Here is a 19599-nt window from a genome sequence, read left to right as displayed (position 1 = left end):
CCCCCCCCACACACACACACACACACACACACACCCACACACACACACACCCACACACACACACACACACACACACACACACACACACCCTTCCCATCATGCCAGAGCCAAACACACCTGGTGCATAAGAGATGCTCGTGTTCCTTCAGTCGTGTCCACGCTGGTGAGCGTCAGGGCCGGGCAGGCAGGACGCAGGGGCGTCTCTGCTCCACTGAGCACTGGTATCATCTCAAAACTTCCGAGTGAGGCCGAGACCTGTAGGTTCTGTCTGTAAACTCTGCTAAACCATATCCTTGAAGAACAAAACCTTGGGGCACCCGGTGGCTCCGTCAGTTAAGGGTCCGCCTCTTGATTTCGGCTCAGGTCACAATCTCACGGTTTGTAAGTTTGGGCCCCACATCGGGCTCCGTGCCAATAGCGCGGAGCCTGCTTGGGATTCTCTCCCTCTCTCTCTCTCTGCCCCTCCCCTGCTCTCTCAGTCTCTCTCTCAAAAATAAATAAATCAATCAATAACAGAATCTTGCCGTTTATAACATGGATGGCTCTAGAGGGTATTGTGCTAAGTGAATAAAGTCAGTCAGAGAAAGACAAACACCATTTGATTTCACTCGTGTGGAATTTAAGAAACAAAACAGATGAACGTAAGGGAAAAACAGAAAGAGGCAAAACGTAAAGCAGACTCTTAAAGATCGAGAACAGACCGAAGACTGCTGGAGGGAGGTGGGCAGAGGGACGGGCTAGATGGGGGACGGGCACTGAGGAGGGCACTTGTGATGCACACTGGGAATTGTATGGAGGTGATAAATCACCAAATTCTACTCCTGAAACCAATGTTACACTGTATGTTAACTGGAACTTCTATAAAAACTTGAAGCGTCCCCACCTTCCCTTTACCTTCATCTGGGCTTTCCTCTCTGTCGTGGATCACGATCGCATTCCTCCCTCACCTAGCATCAAAACTGGGCAGGGGTGGGGGGCTTTTCCTGTATTCATCCATCTCTGTCTCCCCACACCTTTCTGTCCTTCCTTCCTGTGGCCCCGTATCACCCCGATCACAGTTCTAGACCTCACTTCCCACCCGAGACTCAGTTTCCCCATCTGGCGCTGGTGCTGTGAAAGCCGCCGTCTTTGAGCCTTATTATCACATCATTCCGCTACTTAAACCCATCAGGGCCGACCCGGCCTCGTCTCCCAGGCCAGGGGGCCGTCGGCCATGGGGTGGCCGAGTGAGCATGAGGCCACATTGGTCCCCAGCCCTCACTCCAGCCCTCTGTGTCCTCCGTGTTCCTTGAGCAGGATCGATTCTTTCCTCTCCAGGTCTTTACTCGGTTTTTCTGCCTTTTGTAAAGCCCACTCTGCCTTCTCAACACCTTCCTAGCCTGACTTCTGTTCATCTCTACCTTGTGTGTGTCCCTGTACTCAGCCTTTTAGAGGGTGACCTCATACCGTTGACTCTTGAACAGATGCCGTGAACTGCGCGGGTCCACCCACACGCAGATGACTTTCATTTAACGCAGTGCCACAAAATGTGTTTTCCTCACGGCTTCTTAATACCCTTTTTACCAGCCTGTTTGACTGTGAGAACACAGTATGTAGTAAATAGAACGTGGAAATATGTGTCGATGGACTGTCGTCAGTGAGGCTTCCAGTCCACAGCGGCAGTTAACTTTGGGGAAGCCACGCACCGGGGTCGGCACCCCGACCCCACGTCGTCGTAGGGTCAGTGGCATTTTCATACGGGACTCTCTTCGTGCTGCTGCCATCTGGCTTTCCAGCTCCAAGAAGGCCAGGTTTCCTTATTTCAGGTACCCCTGAGCCCCAGCACAAGCCGCTATAAGGCGTAGGGACCGAAACGCCGAGCTGGGAGGGGAGCCACAGGGGGGCGCCGTGGAGAAGCACCGTCTCCGCCTGGCACTCACTTCCTGTTCTCTCCTGGGATGCTCACAGAAGCCGGATCTGGAGGGCCTTTTCGTGCAGTTGTTTCGGGAGGGAAACAGATGGAGAGGTTAAATAACTCGGCCAAGAATAGCAGCTAAGCAGCAGCAGGGCTGACGTCGAGATTTGAAACAAAGCGAACAACTCCAAAGTGACTGTAGGACACCACACTGTGTGACCCTCTGGGCGTTTTATGCCCTTCCTACCCTGGGGGACAGGCTGATACAGTCCAGGCCTGAACTGACCTGACAGCTTTATTTTAGCACGATGTAACCATTTGTCCTGTTTAGGGATGTGAAAAAGTTGCCGTATCCTCAAAAAGAAGGAATTGGGCGTAGAGGTCCATATATGTTTTAAAATTTAAGCGTATCAGAAATGTTTCTATTAGATTAATGAAAATACTACTCTAGTTTCCTATGTTTTAAATGTAAACACTTTCTATTTTTTTTTATTTTTTTTTATTTCTAGGAGAGAGAGAGAGAGAGAGACAGCGTGAGCAGGGGAGGGTCAGAGAGAGAGGGAGACACAGACTCTGAAATAGGCTCCAGGCTCTGAGCTGGCAGTCAGCACAGAGCCCAACGCGGGGCTCGAACCCACGAACCGCAAGATCATGACCTAAGTGAAAGTCGGACGCTTAACCGACTAAGCCACCCAGGCGCCCCAACACTTTCTATTTTTTAAGTCATCTCTACACTGAGTGTGGGGCTCAAACTCACAACCCCAAGATCGAGAGTCTCCTCACTGACTGAGACAGCCAGGCACCCCTGTGTGTTTTAAGTATAGAAAACCTTTATCTTTAAAGAAACGTAGAGCATTCTGTGTTTCTAAATTCTATTCCCAGTGTTTCTGAATTATCCTGATTGTTTCCAGCTACTGAATTACAGGGCTCCACAGTAGTAACAAAATAGTTTTTTTCTTATGTTGTCTCTGTTAACATTTGTAAATAAGAATTTTTCTCATTTGCAGGTACAGATTTATGAATTAGAGGAACATAAGATTGAAACATGGAGGGGTAAGCATGTCGGGTATTTAAAATGTTTTAAGATCAGGGGGAAAAAATGTGTGTAAAATACGTCTTATCTTCGCACATCCTTTTCTCTTTGCTTAATCAATTATGTAGTTAAAACGTTTATTTCTATTTTAATCTTGAATTGTGTGCTATGACTACTGTAAACACCACCCACTCTGTTGAATAGGGGGTGCTGTAGCTAGTGCTCACTGAGGCTGGGATGGGGAGACCGTGAACTAGCCCGTGCCCCAGCTGCTGGCCCCAGCGAATCCCCACTCGCCACTAAGGATTACCCTCCTCACCCACAGATTTCTCTCTCTGGAGGCCATGCGCCGGGCGAGTGCTTCAGATGAACAAAAGCAAGGATCTGTTCTTCAGTTTAATAAGCATTTCTTTATAATGGAGACACACAGAACAAATGAACCTTAAGTTAGAAGATTTGAATAAAAGAACATGAAAAGTGAAGCCTTTTAAGTCACAGTAAACCCTTTCTGAAATGGGGCCATTTTTTTAAATTCTGGTCTCACGATTATTGTGAAATTGTTCTGCCTTCATGAGCCCCGTCACGCTTGGGTGACGGAGGGGGCAAAGCGCCCGTTAGTAAGACGGGACAGGACTCAGGAAGGCAGTCGGACTGACATTGAGGAGGGGCCTTTGTAAGGTGTTCAGAGAAGAGCCTGGATAGAAGCAGAGGGACCAGTAGACAGAAATTTTTTAATTAATAATTGAAAATCTGCTTGGAAAGATAAGCAGCCTTTGTGACCAGAAGCTGCAAAATCTGAACAGCCATCAGAAATCTCTAAAGGGCTGAGGGCTGTTTAATTCCATTTGACGTGGAAGTTTCACTAAGCCATATATCTGACTTGTGATGACTTTGTCAAGTCAAAGGAAACAAAGTCAAATGTGGGATGTGTATCTTAGCGCAGCCTGTTAGGAAGTGAATGGATAACTTAACACCAAGACATGTATTTCTTATCGAATTCTGCTATAAGTAACCATTTGACCAGGATTTAAGTATATTTACGGGTGGACGTCCAATGGTATTTGGTAGTAATAATGGTAATGTCAAGGTACGTTTTCATGCTTTCTGTATGGAAACTTGAGCGAGGCAAATTTCATTACAGACTCCAAGGATCTCCAAGATGCAGGTTTTGAGCATTCGTTTGGGAAAATCAAACTCAAGAACGTTTAAAGAACAAAGTTTCGTAGAACTTCTGTTTTCTATTTTAACTGATGAAAATTCTTTTTAAATATTTTATGAACCCTTCATCTCTTCAGGGTGATAATAATTGGGTAGCATTCTAGTGACCTCTGCTGGTTTTGATGTTTTACATCAGATTGCTTGAATATTCTTCTCATTTTTACATCTATTGTAATACTGTTTTTAGATAATCTTTCCAGAGAGGTAACGTCCTAAAAGCAGCTTATAAGTTGTTTCAAATAGTCCTAACTATAATGTATCTCATAGTGTTCAATACATTACGTTTGTTTGATTTTAATTCTTCTAATTGTTATCTGTAAATTGAAGAGCTGTTTATGTAATAATTACAAACAGCAAGTGCGTTGTTACTAATTGCATATTTTCTTTCTATAAAAACAGAGCTTTATTTACAAGAAACATTTAAGCCTTTAGTGAATATATCTCCAGATGCAAGGTAAACTTGTAAAGTTTTTCTCCTTTGAAAACATTCCTTCAGATTCTTTTTTTGTTTCCCTGATTGCTGGGTTTTTCACCTAGTTGGGGCCTGTCTCCCTCATGTCAAATACTAAATTCAGTACATTTAGAGACAATAAAACCAGCCGTTGTTTGCCCAGAGGATTGATAACGGGCCGGGAAGATGATCATATGAAGCAGTTTTAAAACCCCGATCACCTGCAGCAGAAACCCTTGCGGGGAACTTGATAACACGGCCCGTTCCGGGCTCTACCTCCCACCTGTCAGATCCTAGCCTTTGCAGGGTGGTGCCAGGAACGTGCATTCTGACAGCTCCCCCAGGGGCTCGCACGTGCCCTGAGGTTGAAGGTCAGTCTCCGTTAAGACGTGGGTGTGAAGGTCGAGGCCGTCAGAAGAACACGCTGCCCCTCGGGAGCCCTCTAGCACATAGGTTTTGATCCCGGCCTTCAGGGACGGCTCTGGTACATTTCCACATTGAATGCAAACATTCTTAAAACTTGAAGCACTAGCGAGAAATAATGGAATACTAATTTTGTATTATTTCCAAGTCCTAAAAAAAAAAAAAAAGACCCACCTGCCTCCTGGTCGGCCGTCCCAGGAGGGGCCAGAGCAGCCCAGAAGGGGGCTGGTAGTGTCGCTTGGAGTCCTGCGGGTTCGCCCCTGTCGTTTCTCAAGCAGCAGCGTTAAACACACGCTTAGAAACGGGTCTCCTGGAGATCGGTAGCTCGTACTTGCATCTGAGACTAACACAGACTGGGAAAAATCAAGACATCTGCCAAGATATCCCAATTTAAAACTTCCCCCAAACACTGCTTTGAGTCAAATCAACCTTTTATTGCTGTGATGTGAAAACACTGAAAATGCTTCGAAAGCAGGGGTGGTCCAGAGCGTTTTACATTTTTCTTGAAAGCCTCCTAACAACTCTGATGGCTTTTCCCACAGCCTCTTCGATGCTGTATACTCGTTGATCAAAAATAAAATCCACAGATTGCCAGTTATTGACCCTATCAGTGGGAATGCACTTTATATACTTACCCACAAAAGAATCCTCAAGTTCCTCCAGCTTTTTGTAAGTAGTTTTTAGTGTTTCTAAAGACGTAGTTGCATCTACTTTAACTAATTTACTTCAAGTAAATTGGCTCCCGTCACCCTCCATAGAAGTTGTTCATTTTGGAATTGTGATTGTTAGGAGGTCTCCATCATTCCTCAGCGGCAGCTTCTCAACTGACTACCTTCTCAAAGTTGATTCCAATTAAAGAGCAGTCACCTTTCAGTGCAAGTATCAAAATACTAAACCCACTTGGAATTCTCTATTTAAATTAGAATGTTTCATCACCTAAAATAAGAGGGCAGTGAAGCAATTTGCAAGTCTGTCCGATTAAGAAACTGCTATGTAAGATCCAATGAGCCAATATTTACAGCAAATTGCCTTGCGATGCGTTACTGGTATCATGGTTTTGGAAACGTTCAAAAAATACCCCAGGATTATCTTACTGTGAATTACAGCGAGAGAAAAACCCAAAGTGAATAGAATTTTGGCACGAGAATACCATGTTGGTCCAAATTCGGGCTGTGTTACCAGTAGGTTTTCTCAACTGCATCTGAAATAGGACGTCTTCCCAGTCACCCCTGACATCGGCCTCTTGGGTCAATACTGAAAGCTCCGAAGGACCAGAGTTTTTACGAGAGGGCTTTAGTGTTTCCCCTTGGCAGCGCAGGCCCTGCATTTGCAGTTAGCAGTAGTTGGTCAGCCAGGACCAGCAGGAGGCCTCATTCGTGGTCCCGAAGAGACGACGTGAGGCCGTGTGTTTACAGGGTGCAGTCGACGTTAAAAATCAACATCAGATTAGCTTCCCCGCTTCCTACCGCTTCAGGAAACAAAGCAGCCTCTAGAAAGCCAGGGCTCCTCCTCCGGCAGCCCGGATGGCCGGACAGAAGCCCAGGGCGGGCCCCTCGTTGGGAGAATCAAGCCAGTCCTGTGTTTTCATAGTTTACGTGTGAAACTAACACTCTTCACGCGTAAATAACCTCGAAGACAGAAGGTAGGAAATTTACAAAGGAGCAGGTAGCAGAGTGTGTAGGGGACAGCCGGGGACGGATGGATAGTGCTGGGCAGCGTCCCCTCTGTCGTGCGCGGACCCTGGGTCCGCTGTGCGCTGGACGGGCAGCTGCCTCAGCATCCGGCTCGAGTGGAACCCGGGGCAGGGCCGTGCGTCCAGGGCCCGCAGGCGCCAGGCTCTTAGCCCATCCACCCCCTAGAGTGACCCCACGAAAGTATAGTAACTGTCAGAGCTGAGTGCTCTGAAGCATTTGTGACGTGGCAGGCACCGTCCTGAGCACTTCGCACGACACCCAGGCCTCGCCTCAGCCCCCTCAGGTAGGTATTTCTGTGAATCCCCGTCTTCCAGGCGGCGAAACCCTGTGAGGGGGAGCGACGGTGCCAGCTCACTGCTGACGGGCGGCCTCCCTCTGCCTCCCTGCCTCCACGGCCCCCTCAGCAGGCGGTGCTGTGGCTCCTCCACACGGAGGCACCTGGCTCGGGGGGCGCAGCCTGCCCCGGGTCTCGCGGAGGTCGCCGGCCGAGCCCAGCCCGTTTTCACGGCTGCTCCGTTGTANAGAGGAGGGCCCCGCCGCCAGTCCCGCCTTCTATTTGGGCCAATATGGTAATTACATCATGCCCTTAGAATATTCACCTGGAGCTTTCCGGATTAAAGCACAGACCCTCAAATAAAACTTCAGACCCTGATTTGCACTGCATCGAGATCACTGTCTGATAAAAAGTGGCCTTTCCCCTGGAGACCGTTGACATTGGCCTGAGCGTACAGGATGGATCAGGGGGTGCCTGCGTCAGGACGGGCTAGATGACCTAATAGGTCTTTCTTTTTTTTCTCTAAATTTCTAGGATTCTCATGATTTGAATATTGATGAACTCTTTGACTTGAACATTTTGTTTCTTCTAATTGTTCATCTTTTCCTGATAATTATAAGGTACAGCAGGAGGACAGAACCAACCATACCCTTGACACAAGGTGGATTTCTGAACCCGTAGACCTTATTTTTGTCTTAGTCAAACATGACCCTAGACTTCTCTCTTCTGACTTCTCCCTCCTCCTCCAAAACAGCCCACGAAAAGAAAAGCAAACTCTTAAAGGTTCTTGTGATTCGGTTCGGTTGGCTTGTCCTGTGCCCCTCGTAATCACAAGGTGAAGCCCTCAGGATGCGGGGGGGCCGGGGTGAGGACCAGCGTAGCTCAGCAGTCCCCCTCAGATGCTCTGGGTTTGGAAACGCAAGGGTTCTTGATAGGTATTCCTTAATGCCAGCAGCAGGACCAGGAGTTTAGGATAAATATCTAAGAATACGGGATTCTTGGTGGCCGTGGGTCTTAATTTCCAAAGAGACCTCTCGTTCCCTCTCCTGTCCACGTTTTCAGTGGGTGAAGAGAAGGGGAACGGGACACCGCGTGAGTGCCTCGCGGTATTTTCCTAAGCCGCTAAACAAAAGCTTAGACCCGTAAACCGGTTTGAACGCAGACTGCGATTCGTGTGGGTCACAGTTCCGTGTTCGTTCGTACAGCCGGGTAGATGGTTAGAAAACACGAACTTTAATCTGTCTGTGACACGTGTTTTGTTGCCCGCGTGGACTTGTGAACACCGCAAAGGCCTGCTTGGGCTCTAGAGCACGTGTGTCCATCTTCCCGCTTAGATGTCGGATATGCCAAAGCCTGCCTTCATGAAGCAGAACCTGGACGCCCTGGGGATCGGGACCTACCACAACATCGCCTTCATCCACCCGGACACGCCCATCATTAAAGCCTTGAACGTCTTCGTAGAAAGACGGGTGTCGGCCCTGCCTGTGGTGGATGAATCAGGTCTGTGAGTTGGGTCACTCAGGGCAAACCGACAGGTCAGATTGCAGGGGGCTGGGGGGAAGGGAGGGGCAGCGGCTCGCGGGGCTGACAGTTTCAGACGTGGCGGATCGAGTCAGCGCCGGAGGCACTCGGGTAAGTAAGGACTTTAACCCGGCTTATTTTCACACTTTCTGTTAAGACGGGATTTCGTGTCCGTTTAAAGTTAGATAAGTTTGTTGATTTGGCAGAGTGTTCAGCTGCTAGTAAGCGTCTGGCTAGTGCTGATTTTAAATGTTACTTCTTATCCCTAAGACCTGGTTTTTTTCTAACATTTGTATCTTTTCATTTTTAGGAAAAGTTGTAGATATTTATTCCAAATTTGATGTCATTGTAAGTAGTTTTCATTTTGTTACACCTGTAAGCTAGACTGCATTTAAAACTGGTTCATGCATCTGTGTGCGATTTTCCCTAATTTACGAGCTTTTTGAATGTGAGGCCTGGAGGATTCTGTAGACTGTGCGGAGCTGCGGTGCTAACATTGCCTGGGTCAGCAGTGAATATCGTATGAGCAGTTAAGGTTTTTCCAGTCCATGTGTAGTTTACCCATTACTACAGCGCGGGTAAATATTCTAGATGGTCCTTTTGCCACGTGTGACACGTCATTTATTCCCCCCGCAGGCATGTGCTTGGTGCGCACAGTAATTTGGGGCTCCGTTCAGGGTTATAATCATCTCATTGCTGGTTGGGAACAATTTTCTAAAGAAAACAGCAAATATATTAGGGTTATTTAAAAGTTTTAATGTTTATTTTTGAGAGAGAGCGCGTGCGCATGCACGCAGAGAGGGAGGCACGGAATCCAAAGCAGGCTCTGGTCTCTGAGCTGTCGGCACAGAGACCCACGCAGGGCTCGAGCTCACAGACTGCGAGATCATGACCTGAGTGGAAGTCGGATGCTCAACCAACCCAGCCGCCCCTATATTATTTAGGTTTTGTTTTTAAGGGGCCTGTTTTTGAATCCCTGGTTTAAATCTGCTAGATGTAATGTTGCATCTTTCTACTCAGTGCTTTCCCCACCCCACCCCCATTCATTTTAAATCCACTTCCTTAGAGTTTTCTGGTATCTCTAAGAAAGGGACCTGAAATTCTAGTCGCCCCAAACGTGCTCATCATTTTTTGCCCCAACATTGATCCCAGCGTTAAATACAACTTTGCAGCTCGCTCGCTCCCTCTCTCTCGTTTCGTTTATTCTGCTGACCAGGACATCAAAAAATGTGCCAGTGAGAATTTGGTTGGGTAGGACCCTCTGAGGTTGAAGCCATATGGATCTGCAGGGGCTCATCTGGCCTGTACTTCCTCTGTGGGCTTGATCCTGGCCGGTGCCTCTGCCTTCCCAGTGACACATTTGCTCCCTGGACAGGGGCTCACAGGGAGAGTGCATTGTCACAGGCACCCCAGGGCGCTTCTCACCCTTTACAGATGTTAGTCTAAGGATGGGGGCAGGGGGAATCTTCTGGATTCCTAGGACATGCAGTCAGAATTTAATAGGGTGCTTCATAATTACGGAATGTCTCGTAAGCTTCGAGGACGATTAACAGGTGACAGTACTGACGGTGTGTGATAAATCCGCATGGTGGTACTAAATTAAGGTAAACGGGGTTTTTAAAAATCAGGTCAGTGTAGGGGCGCCTGGGTAGCTTAGTCGGTTAAGCGTCCGACTTTCATTTAGGTCATGATCTCGCGATTCGTGGGTTTGAGCCCCGCGTCGGGCTCTGTGCTGACTGCCAGCTCAGAGCCTGGAGCCTGTTTCAGAGTCTGTGTCTCCCTCTCTCTCTGACCCTCCCCTGCTGACGCTGTCTCTCTCTCTCTCCTAGAAATAAAAATATTTAAAAAAAAATCAGGTCAGTGTAAACGTACTAATTTAGGTTATTAAGGGGAGCTGAAATAAACGGATAAAATTCACTGTCCCTTGATCCCAGAACCTTGCTGCTGAGAAGACGTACAACAACCTAGACATCACGGTGACCCAGGCCCTTCAGCACCGCTCACAGTACTTCGAGGGTGTTGTGAAGTGCAGTAAGCTGGAAGTCCTGGAGACCATCGTGGACAGGATAGTGCGGGCCGAGGTGAGGCGGCCGGGCCAGAACCCCCTCCCCTCCCCACCCCTGAGCGCGTTCGCGGTGCCGTGGGGATCCTGAGTCGCGGCGCTGGCCGGCGTGGCAGCTTTGGTGCCGTCGGACGTCGCACTTTCCCCTTGTTGCTTGGCACGTAGTAGGTCGCCTGGAAATGCTCACAGAATTGATCTGATAAGTGCTGATATCATAGTTGAATCAGACTGGTAAGAAACTTCCACGGCTTATAAAGCACATAATTAAGAAATGTCCCTAGAACTTTAGGTCTGTGAATTTAAACTTAAACTTGTGTAGTAATCACATATAGCTGCAACAAAGGGAGTGATCCATCAAAACATCCTTTGATCTTTTTAAGTTAATTTTCTCCGTCTCCTGACTTAGAGAATAGCGAGCAGATGGTCTAATAGCTTCGTCTCTTGACCCTCCGTACTCAGGTGCCCGCGTACATGAGGGTTTTGCATACACTTCGGATAACGCTTTCGATAAAAGATGAGCGAGATCAGCACCGTATCTGATTTGGCGTCCTCACTCCCGGAGTCGTTGCTTCCCTTCCTTATAACACAGGGAGTGTTAGCCGTTTATCACTCTCCAGGACTGAAGGATGTAACTGTTCTTTCTGGAACAGCCCCAAAGTAGGCACAGTCAATTCATAATGATAATGATTACCATCTGCATTGGTAATTCTTATTATAAATGGGAGCATACAGTCCAGGAAGAAAAGTCCCTGCTTCTTAGGCTACTAATAGGCGCTCTTAACATTTCACGTGAAGCAGGGGTGGCGCCCTTCCGGAAGCCATCTTGGAGAAACACAGCCCCATTTCCATCCTTGCGTGCTGAAGACGCCCGCCTTGCCCTGGGCTCACCTGAGGGGACCCCTCCCCGCCCCCCAGATACCACTGTCACAGCTTTTGAAATGTATTTCAGTAGAATCTCCATATGAACTCTTTCCACTTGAGCTTAACATCCATCACTCTTGTTTTCCAAAGAGCTTTAACTCACTCAGGAATACATCTTAACTTTTTACTAAGGTCCGTACAATTATGGGCCTTTTGAAGAGCATAAGCAGAAATAGGTAAGACCTCTCTTCCTAATTATTTATAAGGACAAGGGACATCCATGTGATGGAATCCTTTAGAACGATGAGAGATGCTCTGGAAGAAATGGAAAAAGCATTAACAATGTATTACCAAGAGAAAAAGCCACTTACTAGATATAGCATGAGTATATTCATTTACACACATACATGTGTTTGGAAAGGAGGCCAGGAAGTCCCACACCCCAGCAGGACCGGTGGCTGTTCCTGGGTGGCGGAGCTCTGGTCAACGTGGGGCCACAACACAGCGCTCCTCTGTCCTGAGCACTTGTGTCTGAGCATGTATTACTCTCAGGTTAAAGAAAATAGTGACTGGCTTGTCTTTTCAGCACAATCTAGAAATTTCTCTGTAATAGGAAATAGGTCATTGAGGAAAAGGATGTAATTTAACACTTTTCTCAGGCTATCCGTTTTGACTCTCCCTGCCCACTGAAATAATTTCTTTCCCCAGAAAACTCTGCTGGGGCACAGAGGCCAATTTTAGCCTCAAGACGGTTGTCGGGGGGAAGGGCATACAGTCTCAGCAAGGATTTAGTTTATTTCTAGGACGTAACTATATTCACACCAACATGTTCACTAGTTCAGACGCAGCAACAAATGACAAGAAAATATTTTTGCTAGTCATTTCTGCCTGGTAGAATTCATTCTCTGGGCGAGATGGCCGCCCTTTGACCTTCAGCAGTTCAGAAGAGAGTTCTGTAATTAGCATTATTGAACGCTAACGACAAAATGTGGCCAGTATAGACTAGAAAGCACCCGCTGATCCTAGATACAAGCCACTGTTTTAATTGAGAATTCTAGTAAAATAATTGGGCTATATCACAGGATGATTGACGACCCTAAGTTTTTTTTTTTTTGAGAAACTTTTAAAGTTTATTTAAGTCATCTCTACACCCGCCATGGGGCTCAGACTCACGACCGTCAGATAAGAATCACATGCTCTAAGAGACTTTTAAAAGTTACGTTGTCATGCAAAAGAGGACAAAAGTGATTTTTTTAACCCAAAGCAAGCTGTACATGAAAAGCATCACCAACACAGTATCAGAGACAAAGATACAGAATTTCCTTCCCTTTCCATCTCCTTCCTGTGCCCCCCAAAGCGCTGATGTCAGAGAGGTGCGAAGCCCACATATAACCCATTTCCCTTAATCATAGTTCACTTATCCTCTGGACTGAGCATATTACATAGGAATTTCAGAGAGAAAAGACCATAGAAAAATGAAGAGCTGTGACCCGTTTTGTTGTACTCTCATTTGGTTGGACGTCTCGCCCACGTACATCAGTATCTGAGCGTTACTACAAACTGAGATCCAACCTCAAAAAACGGAGAACTTCGGTTTAAGAGATTACGGCTACGTTGTGTTCCACGTTCTGGGTTGCGTCGCTCACACGTTAGTTAATTGGCTGAAACCTGAAAACGGCAGGACACGGCCACTGTTCCCGCAAGGAAGCCCGGCATTTTGCCTTAGAGCCGAAGACCGTGCTTCCGTGCACTGTTCCCGTCTCCCGTCTGTGGGCGGTGTTCACCGTGTCGCGTACGGTTTCCCTAACGCGCATTACAGAACTGAACTCTGACCCGCGACCCACTTCCCTCTTGTTTGCAGGTGCATCGGCTGGTGGTAGTCAACGAAGCAGATAGCATCGTGGGTATTATTTCCCTGTCGGACATCCTGCAGGCCCTGATACTCACGCCCGCAGGTACGAGTGCCCGCTGCTGGCCTTGCCCTTGGTGCGCGGGGCGGGGCGGGGAGGGTTGCTGCTACCTCACCGCCACGCACAGAGCTCGGCTTCTCGTGCGCTCCTCCGTAAAGCGTCTTCACTTTTGTGTGGTTCGTCTTTGTTGTCCTGCTCTGCTTGGGGGAGAGAGGCGCCCACAGAAAGGAGCCTGAGGCGCCTCCTGTCGAGGACCAGCAGCGCCTGCATAATCAAGGGCCTGTTGCCTATCCTAACCCTTCCCATTCAGAAGCGAAGATCGCTTCAGTTCTGCTTTATTTTTAGGACGACTACCTGGGAAGATAGGAGGGACGTTCTTTGCTCTCCTCCTTAAAAGCTTACTAGTATTTTGAGTATAAAACAGAAGACCTAAACAAACTTTCTTCCATTAACAGTGTATGGAAATTGCATTACCTCCCAAACAGCGTTGGTAGCTTAACCTCATTTTGTGCCAGACAAGCTCTGAGCAAGCGCTCAGGCCAGAGCATGCAGGGAGAGGGGAGGAGGGGGTTCAGGAAGAGAGGGGTGCTGTCTCCCGTGTGCCGTGTTGAGTAGTGAGAGGTGGGCTTAGGAGTCCTAAAGGCACCAGCCTCCCCCCCCCCCCCCNCCCCGGCTTGCTCCTCCCCTTCCCACCCCATGAAGTACAAACCCTCTAGCCTTGGGCCAGACTGACCTGTGCCAAGACGTGCACTACGGTATCGATGTTTCTTTGGGTCAGAGGTCAAACCACGCCTAATTTCCAGGTGGTTTCTAACCTACAGATGCCCATCTTAATGTTTTATTTCTGAGAGAGACCGTGTGAGCAGGGGAGGGGCAGAGAGAGAGGGAGACACGGAATCGGAAGCAGGCTCCAGGCTCTGAGCTGTCAGCACAGAGCCCGACGCAGGGCTTGAGCTCCTGAACCCTTCGATCATGACCTGAGCCCAAGTCGGACACTCAACCAACTGAGCCACCCAAGTGCCCCCAGATGCCCATCTTAAAGGAGTCCCTGCCACCAGCGAGAAACATCACCTCCTCTTTGTGCGGACGCCGAGGGCAGGACTCCAGCAGTGAAGCAGCACCAGGAGGGGGTCCGCGGACTCGGAAACCCTGGAGACGGCCTCGTGCAGTCACTTCCGGTGGCCGGTGTTAGGGAACCTAAAACTCTTAATAGCCTTCGTCATCATGGAACAGCCATGAAATGACTCTGAATGACCCCATTACCTGTATTAGGCAAATGACTCTGAACGACCCCATTACCAGTACTAGGTGCGGACTGGAAATAAACCCAGACCACTAGCGGAAGGCCGGCAGATGCGCCACCCCCATGCCGTGGGACGCTCCCCGGCTAGCAGCGCACCTACGCGGCCCTGCTCGGCCTCACACACAGCGTCGGGTGGGCGAGACCCACCGAGAGTGACCGCGCTCCTGTGCACGCTGGTTAGGGCCTCGTCAAGGACAGGCTCAGCCTTGCAGGCATGTAACTTAGCACCATCAGGAAGAGGCCCCCTCTCCCGGGCAGCTGCCCGGGCCCAGGGCACATGTTTGCCCAGCAGGGTCCTATCTCGGCCGCCTCTCCCCCCCCTACCCCTGGCTCCGGTGGCCCAGTCTTTGCGCATCACAAACTCCAGAGTAAACTGATCACGGCCTTTAGCCTCTCGGCACATAGTGTCACAGACCCTAAGGACGAGAGTGTTGGCCATGGTGCCTACGTCAGTAGAGCGTGTAACTCCTGACCTCAGGGTTGAGAGCTCGAGCCCCACGTTGGGCGCAGAGATAGATTACTTTAAAATAGTAAGTGAAAATGTTTAATTAAAAAAACGGAGGAGGATATTGGACTGGAGACATTTCCATCCACATCGGAGATTTTTTAAATTCCAAGTCATTAATACTCCTCTGTGGGGAGGAACCGTGTTCCACAGCCTGAACTGGTGTGTGCGTTGCCATAGAAATAACGTTCTAAAGATAGTAGCTGAGTTAGACTTCTCCGTGGTGTGGTGTGTCGTGTGTAGAACCTATTTAGGAAAAAGGCTCCGTGGCCCTAAAAACTGCATCCCGGGACATTCCGAGACCCTGGAACACGGGCCCTGCCCGCCTCCGACCAGCAGCCCTTCGGATGCTGCCATACGTGAGGACGGGATCTGGCCCAACCCCCGTGTCCCCAGGAGCTGACGGAGCCCCGGTCCAGTGAGCCGGCGAGCCAGCAGGCTGACACACGTCCTTCCGGACTCACTCTGATTGAAACCAAACCCCTAGGTGAAGCTGTCTGCGGGTGACAAGGCCCCAGAGCCCGGGCCGCGCTGCCTGATGGGACTCGCTGGCAGGAGGCGCTTTGAGAAAGCGTCCGCTGCTGCGTGAATAAAAGCCACCAATGGTTGGTCGCCAGCTAGCGGACACGGTCCTGTCAAGGAGATGGATTCAACGGATTTGACTTAACGTTTTCTCTCTAGCGGCAGCTCCTTGTAAAACGTGGACTGTCAGGCAAACGCAAGCGTGCGCGCACACCGCCAGTGAACAAATGATGGGTTAAGTGTTTCTACAGTTTTTTAGGCCCTTATTTTTGAGAGGTTGTTCATCTCTTTCAAAAGTTGTCTTGCACCTGAAGAGAGAATGAGAGAGGCTGCTGAGAAAATCAGTAGCGCTCCCGCCAGCCCGCTTGGAAATACGCTAGCCAGATGCGGGCAGGTACCCGTGAGCGTGTTAGTGTGTGTGTTAAACCCCTTTGGGAGTATGCACGGGCACACCTCAGGGGTCCCGTGGGCCAGGGCCGGACCCTGGCGATCCAGTGGCCCCCGGGGTCAGGCGAGCGGAAGGGCCGCGCGGGTTTCCGGGGCNCGGGCCCGTCGTCGGTGCCCCCGCTGCACCTTCCGGAGAACTTGCCGCTTGGCCGGCACCTCTGTGCTGTGGAGACGCCTCCTTTCCCCCGAGCCGACCTCCGCCCGCTTCAGGCTTCCCCTCTGCAGCCCCCTCCCCCCGCCACCTTCACGGAGTGGGAGAGCGTTGGGGCCCTGCTCTGGCGTCCCAGAACGAGTGGCCGGTGGCGTCTTCTGTCCCGACCCCTGCGACCTTCTCCGGACCAGCAGGGGGCCCGCGCTGCCCTCCTCCATCCGTGTGGTCCCCGGAGGAGCGCTTTCCATTCCTTCGCCAGCGTCTCCTCGGCGTTCACAGCGGGGATGGCTGTTGGGTGAAAGAGGCCCAGCTTTGGACATCACTGGGCGGAATCGGCTCTAGCTTTTGATACAAACTGAAAGATGGGCGACTCTTCCTTTCACCCGAACACCTCGGGGCCACGGCAGGGTTGTTCCCTTGGCTTCATCTCAGTATTGTTGCATCTCAGGGACTAGGGAGGCCCGAGGAGAGGGAGAGGTGGGGGACGGGCCAGCGGAGTGGTGGCAACACACCGCATGCGCGTGGCTCAGGGCACCAGCCGACAATTACAATAGTGACAGAGGTCCCCGCTCACTGTAACAGGTATCATCGTGAAAAGGTTTGAAACGCGGGGAGAATTTCCAAAACGGGACAGGCACGCAGAACAAATGCTGTTTGGAAAATGGTCCCAGTAGACGTGTCGGATGCAGGTGGCCACAGCCCCTCAGTCTGTAAGAACCAGGTCGGCCGCACAGCGCAGTGAGCCAGGTCCAGCTGTGCGACACCAACGCCTGCACCTTCACGCAGACACACTGCGCGCTTTCTTTTACAAACGTCTGCACCAGAACCCTCTTCTTTTCCAAATTAAATCTTGCATATTTAACACTTGGGCCGCTGAACACTGACTAGAAGTGAGCTGCTGTTTGGAGGGGGGTGGGTGGTGAGGAGCTTGGAGCCACCTGCTCCTCCCCCGCCTCTAGCTAGGGTCTGGAACGTTCTCCTGAGGCACGGCCGGGCACGGGTGAGAACCACCCCGGCGTGGGGCCGCCGCTGCTGGGGGCAGGCTGGCCCGCTGCAGCGTGTGTTACGTGGTCTGAAGCTTTTGTTTTCCATCTCCCGACAGGTGCCAAACAAAAGGAGACAGAAACAGAATGACCGCTGTGAGCGGAGGAGCCCTCGTGGGAGAACTTGAGCAAAGATTCCGGGTCACGCTTTGCCTCACGCACACAGACCGTGACCGAGACCGTCAGATGGCTGAGGACGTATATCAGGGTTTAGTGATGGGTATTTTTTTTTCCAGTGGTGTTGAAAACGGAGCATAAGAAACCGATTTTGTGTGTGTGAAGATTCCGGCTTGCATTAAAAGACTGCTCTCAGACCCTCATCTGAGCGATTTCAAACGCTGTATGTTATTAAAGTGCACTGTGTCCTGAAGTTTTTATTTTTCATTTCAAAGAACTCACCACTCTGGAATAGGGAATCAGACATAAGGCGAGTGCAGGGCCTCTCAGACCTAGTGCCTTATGTCAGGACACGTGATCTGTCATCACTGCGGCCCAGGACAGCTGGAGCTACACGGTGCTGGGGCGCGACAGTCTCTGGACCTTCACCAAATCAGTTCTGTTTTCCTTAGATTTGTCAAACCGCTGTGATTTGGATATAAATAATTACTTTATAAAACTTTTAACGGCAGTTTTCTGTTCAAGTGTCTGTTCCCAACTACAGTGTAAACAAAACCACTGATGACAGCTTTATTTATTTTTATTCTCATGCAATTTTTTTGTTTTTGTTCTTTTTTTTTACACATCTTGGTGGCTAAGCCTCCCCCTGCCCGTTAATAAACCACCGGCGGTTATTTTTAAATGGCCAGCGTCTCCCTTAGATTTGGATCTGGAAAGCCTGGGGCTTCTAAAATAGCCGCTGTTGGAAGGGAAAGGCCGAAGGTTCTAACAGCACGTGTGAGAGGGTGCTCTGGGAGGTGGGGGTCAGGCGGCGGTCAGGGGCACACAGAGCACCAGGAAGAGGTCTTGTGTACTGAACGTGGACTCACGTTGTCCGTGTGGTTGCCGTGCGATTGTCCGTGTCAGTTCTGTCCTGGCACATGCAGTACATCACGTGGTTGAAGGGAAACCATGATTCCTAACGTAAGTGCTCTGAAAATGTCCGCACTGTATATATAGGAGTATAGTTTGATCTTTTCTGTTTTCGGGGTGGTTTTTTTTTTTTTGGCAGATTGAAAGATTAAAATAAATCTTACTATCAACCACTTTGTTCCAGAAGTCCTTTAAAATACCATGTGTTTCAGCATATGTTAATTAAAAATCTTCATGAAGTTTCCCACTTAGATGTTCCTCGCCAAGTGAAGGAGAACACGAATTCTCATATCCCTTTTTCCATCCTCAGAGAAGAAAAAAACCTGGGGAGCCCGGCTCAATTGGTCAGAGGAACATGTGACTCTTCATCTTGGGGTTGTGAGTTTGAGCCCCACGTTGGGGGTGCAGATTAAAATCTTGGGGCGCCTGGGTGGCTCAGTCACATGAGCATCCGACATCAGCTCAGGTCACGATCTCAAAGTTCATGAGTTTAAGCCCCGCGTCGGGCTCTGTGCTATCAGTGCAGAGCCCACTTCAGATCCTCTGTCCCCCTCTCTCTGCCCCTTCCCTGCTTGTGCGCTCTCAAAAATTTTAAAAAAAAAATTAAAAAATAATAATAAAATGAAATCTTGGGGCACCTGGGTGGCTCAGTCAGTTAAGTATCTAACCAAAGCTCAGGTCATGATCTCGCGGTTTGTGGGTTCGAGCCCCGCATTGGGCTCTGTGCTGCCAGCTCAGAGCCTGGAGCCCACTTCAGATTCTGTGTCTCCCTCGCTCTCTGCCCCTCCCCCCCCCACACACTTTCTCAAAAAAATAAAACATTTTTAAATTAAAAAATTCTTTAAAAAAGANAATCTGCCCACAGATTTTCTTCTGTTGTCACTTTTCAGTTCCCAGTTAGGCCAACTGTGAGAACATATATACATTATATAATATATATAATGTGTACATATTATATATACTATATAATGTATACATATATTAATATATGTGTTTCCCCATAGCAACAATTGGGGTTGTGACTTAGGTCAATGGAAATATTCGGGAGAAAGGAAAACAGTCACGAAGCTGGTAGAACCACAGTCTTAAAACTCAAAACATCTGCTTTCAGTCGGCCCGGGTTTGTGAGGCACCCATGAGGCTGCTCAGACTACACCGCATATGGAATTTTCCGTGTGCGTTCCCATTCAGAAAACAGCGCAGGGCCATTTAAAAAGAAACGTGCTCCCCTTCTCTCTTCCCACGAGGCATGCTCAGA

At 49.3% G+C, this 19599-nt stretch overlaps 1 protein-coding gene across 1 annotated transcript in view; it reads left to right on the top strand.

Moving 5' to 3' along the window:
* Positions 1 to 17935, top strand: part of PRKAG2 (protein kinase AMP-activated non-catalytic subunit gamma 2) — a 270738-nt gene extending 252803 nt beyond the window's left edge. Inside the window, exons 19-26 of the mRNA XM_077761602.1 lie at positions 2902 to 2947; positions 4545 to 4599; positions 5562 to 5688; positions 8322 to 8487; positions 8819 to 8856; positions 10443 to 10589; positions 13293 to 13386; positions 17372 to 17935. Coding sequence (XP_077617728.1) covers positions 2902 to 2947; positions 4545 to 4599; positions 5562 to 5688; positions 8322 to 8487; positions 8819 to 8856; positions 10443 to 10589; positions 13293 to 13386; positions 17372 to 17403 — 705 coding nt within the window. The 3' untranslated portion in view covers positions 17404 to 17935. The remainder of the gene's footprint in view (positions 1 to 2901; positions 2948 to 4544; positions 4600 to 5561; positions 5689 to 8321; positions 8488 to 8818; positions 8857 to 10442; positions 10590 to 13292; positions 13387 to 17371) is intronic.
* The last annotated feature ends 1664 nt before the right edge of the window (positions 17936 to 19599 follow it).

This window comes from Crocuta crocuta, unplaced genomic scaffold, assembly GCF_008692635.1.
Source record: "Crocuta crocuta isolate KB4526 unplaced genomic scaffold, BGI_CrCroc_1.0 scaffold408, whole genome shotgun sequence".
NCBI classification, from domain to species: domain Eukaryota; kingdom Metazoa; phylum Chordata; class Mammalia; order Carnivora; family Hyaenidae; genus Crocuta; species Crocuta crocuta.
Note: the sequence above shows the minus strand (reverse complement) of the source record. Positions and strands in the feature narration are given on the sequence as shown.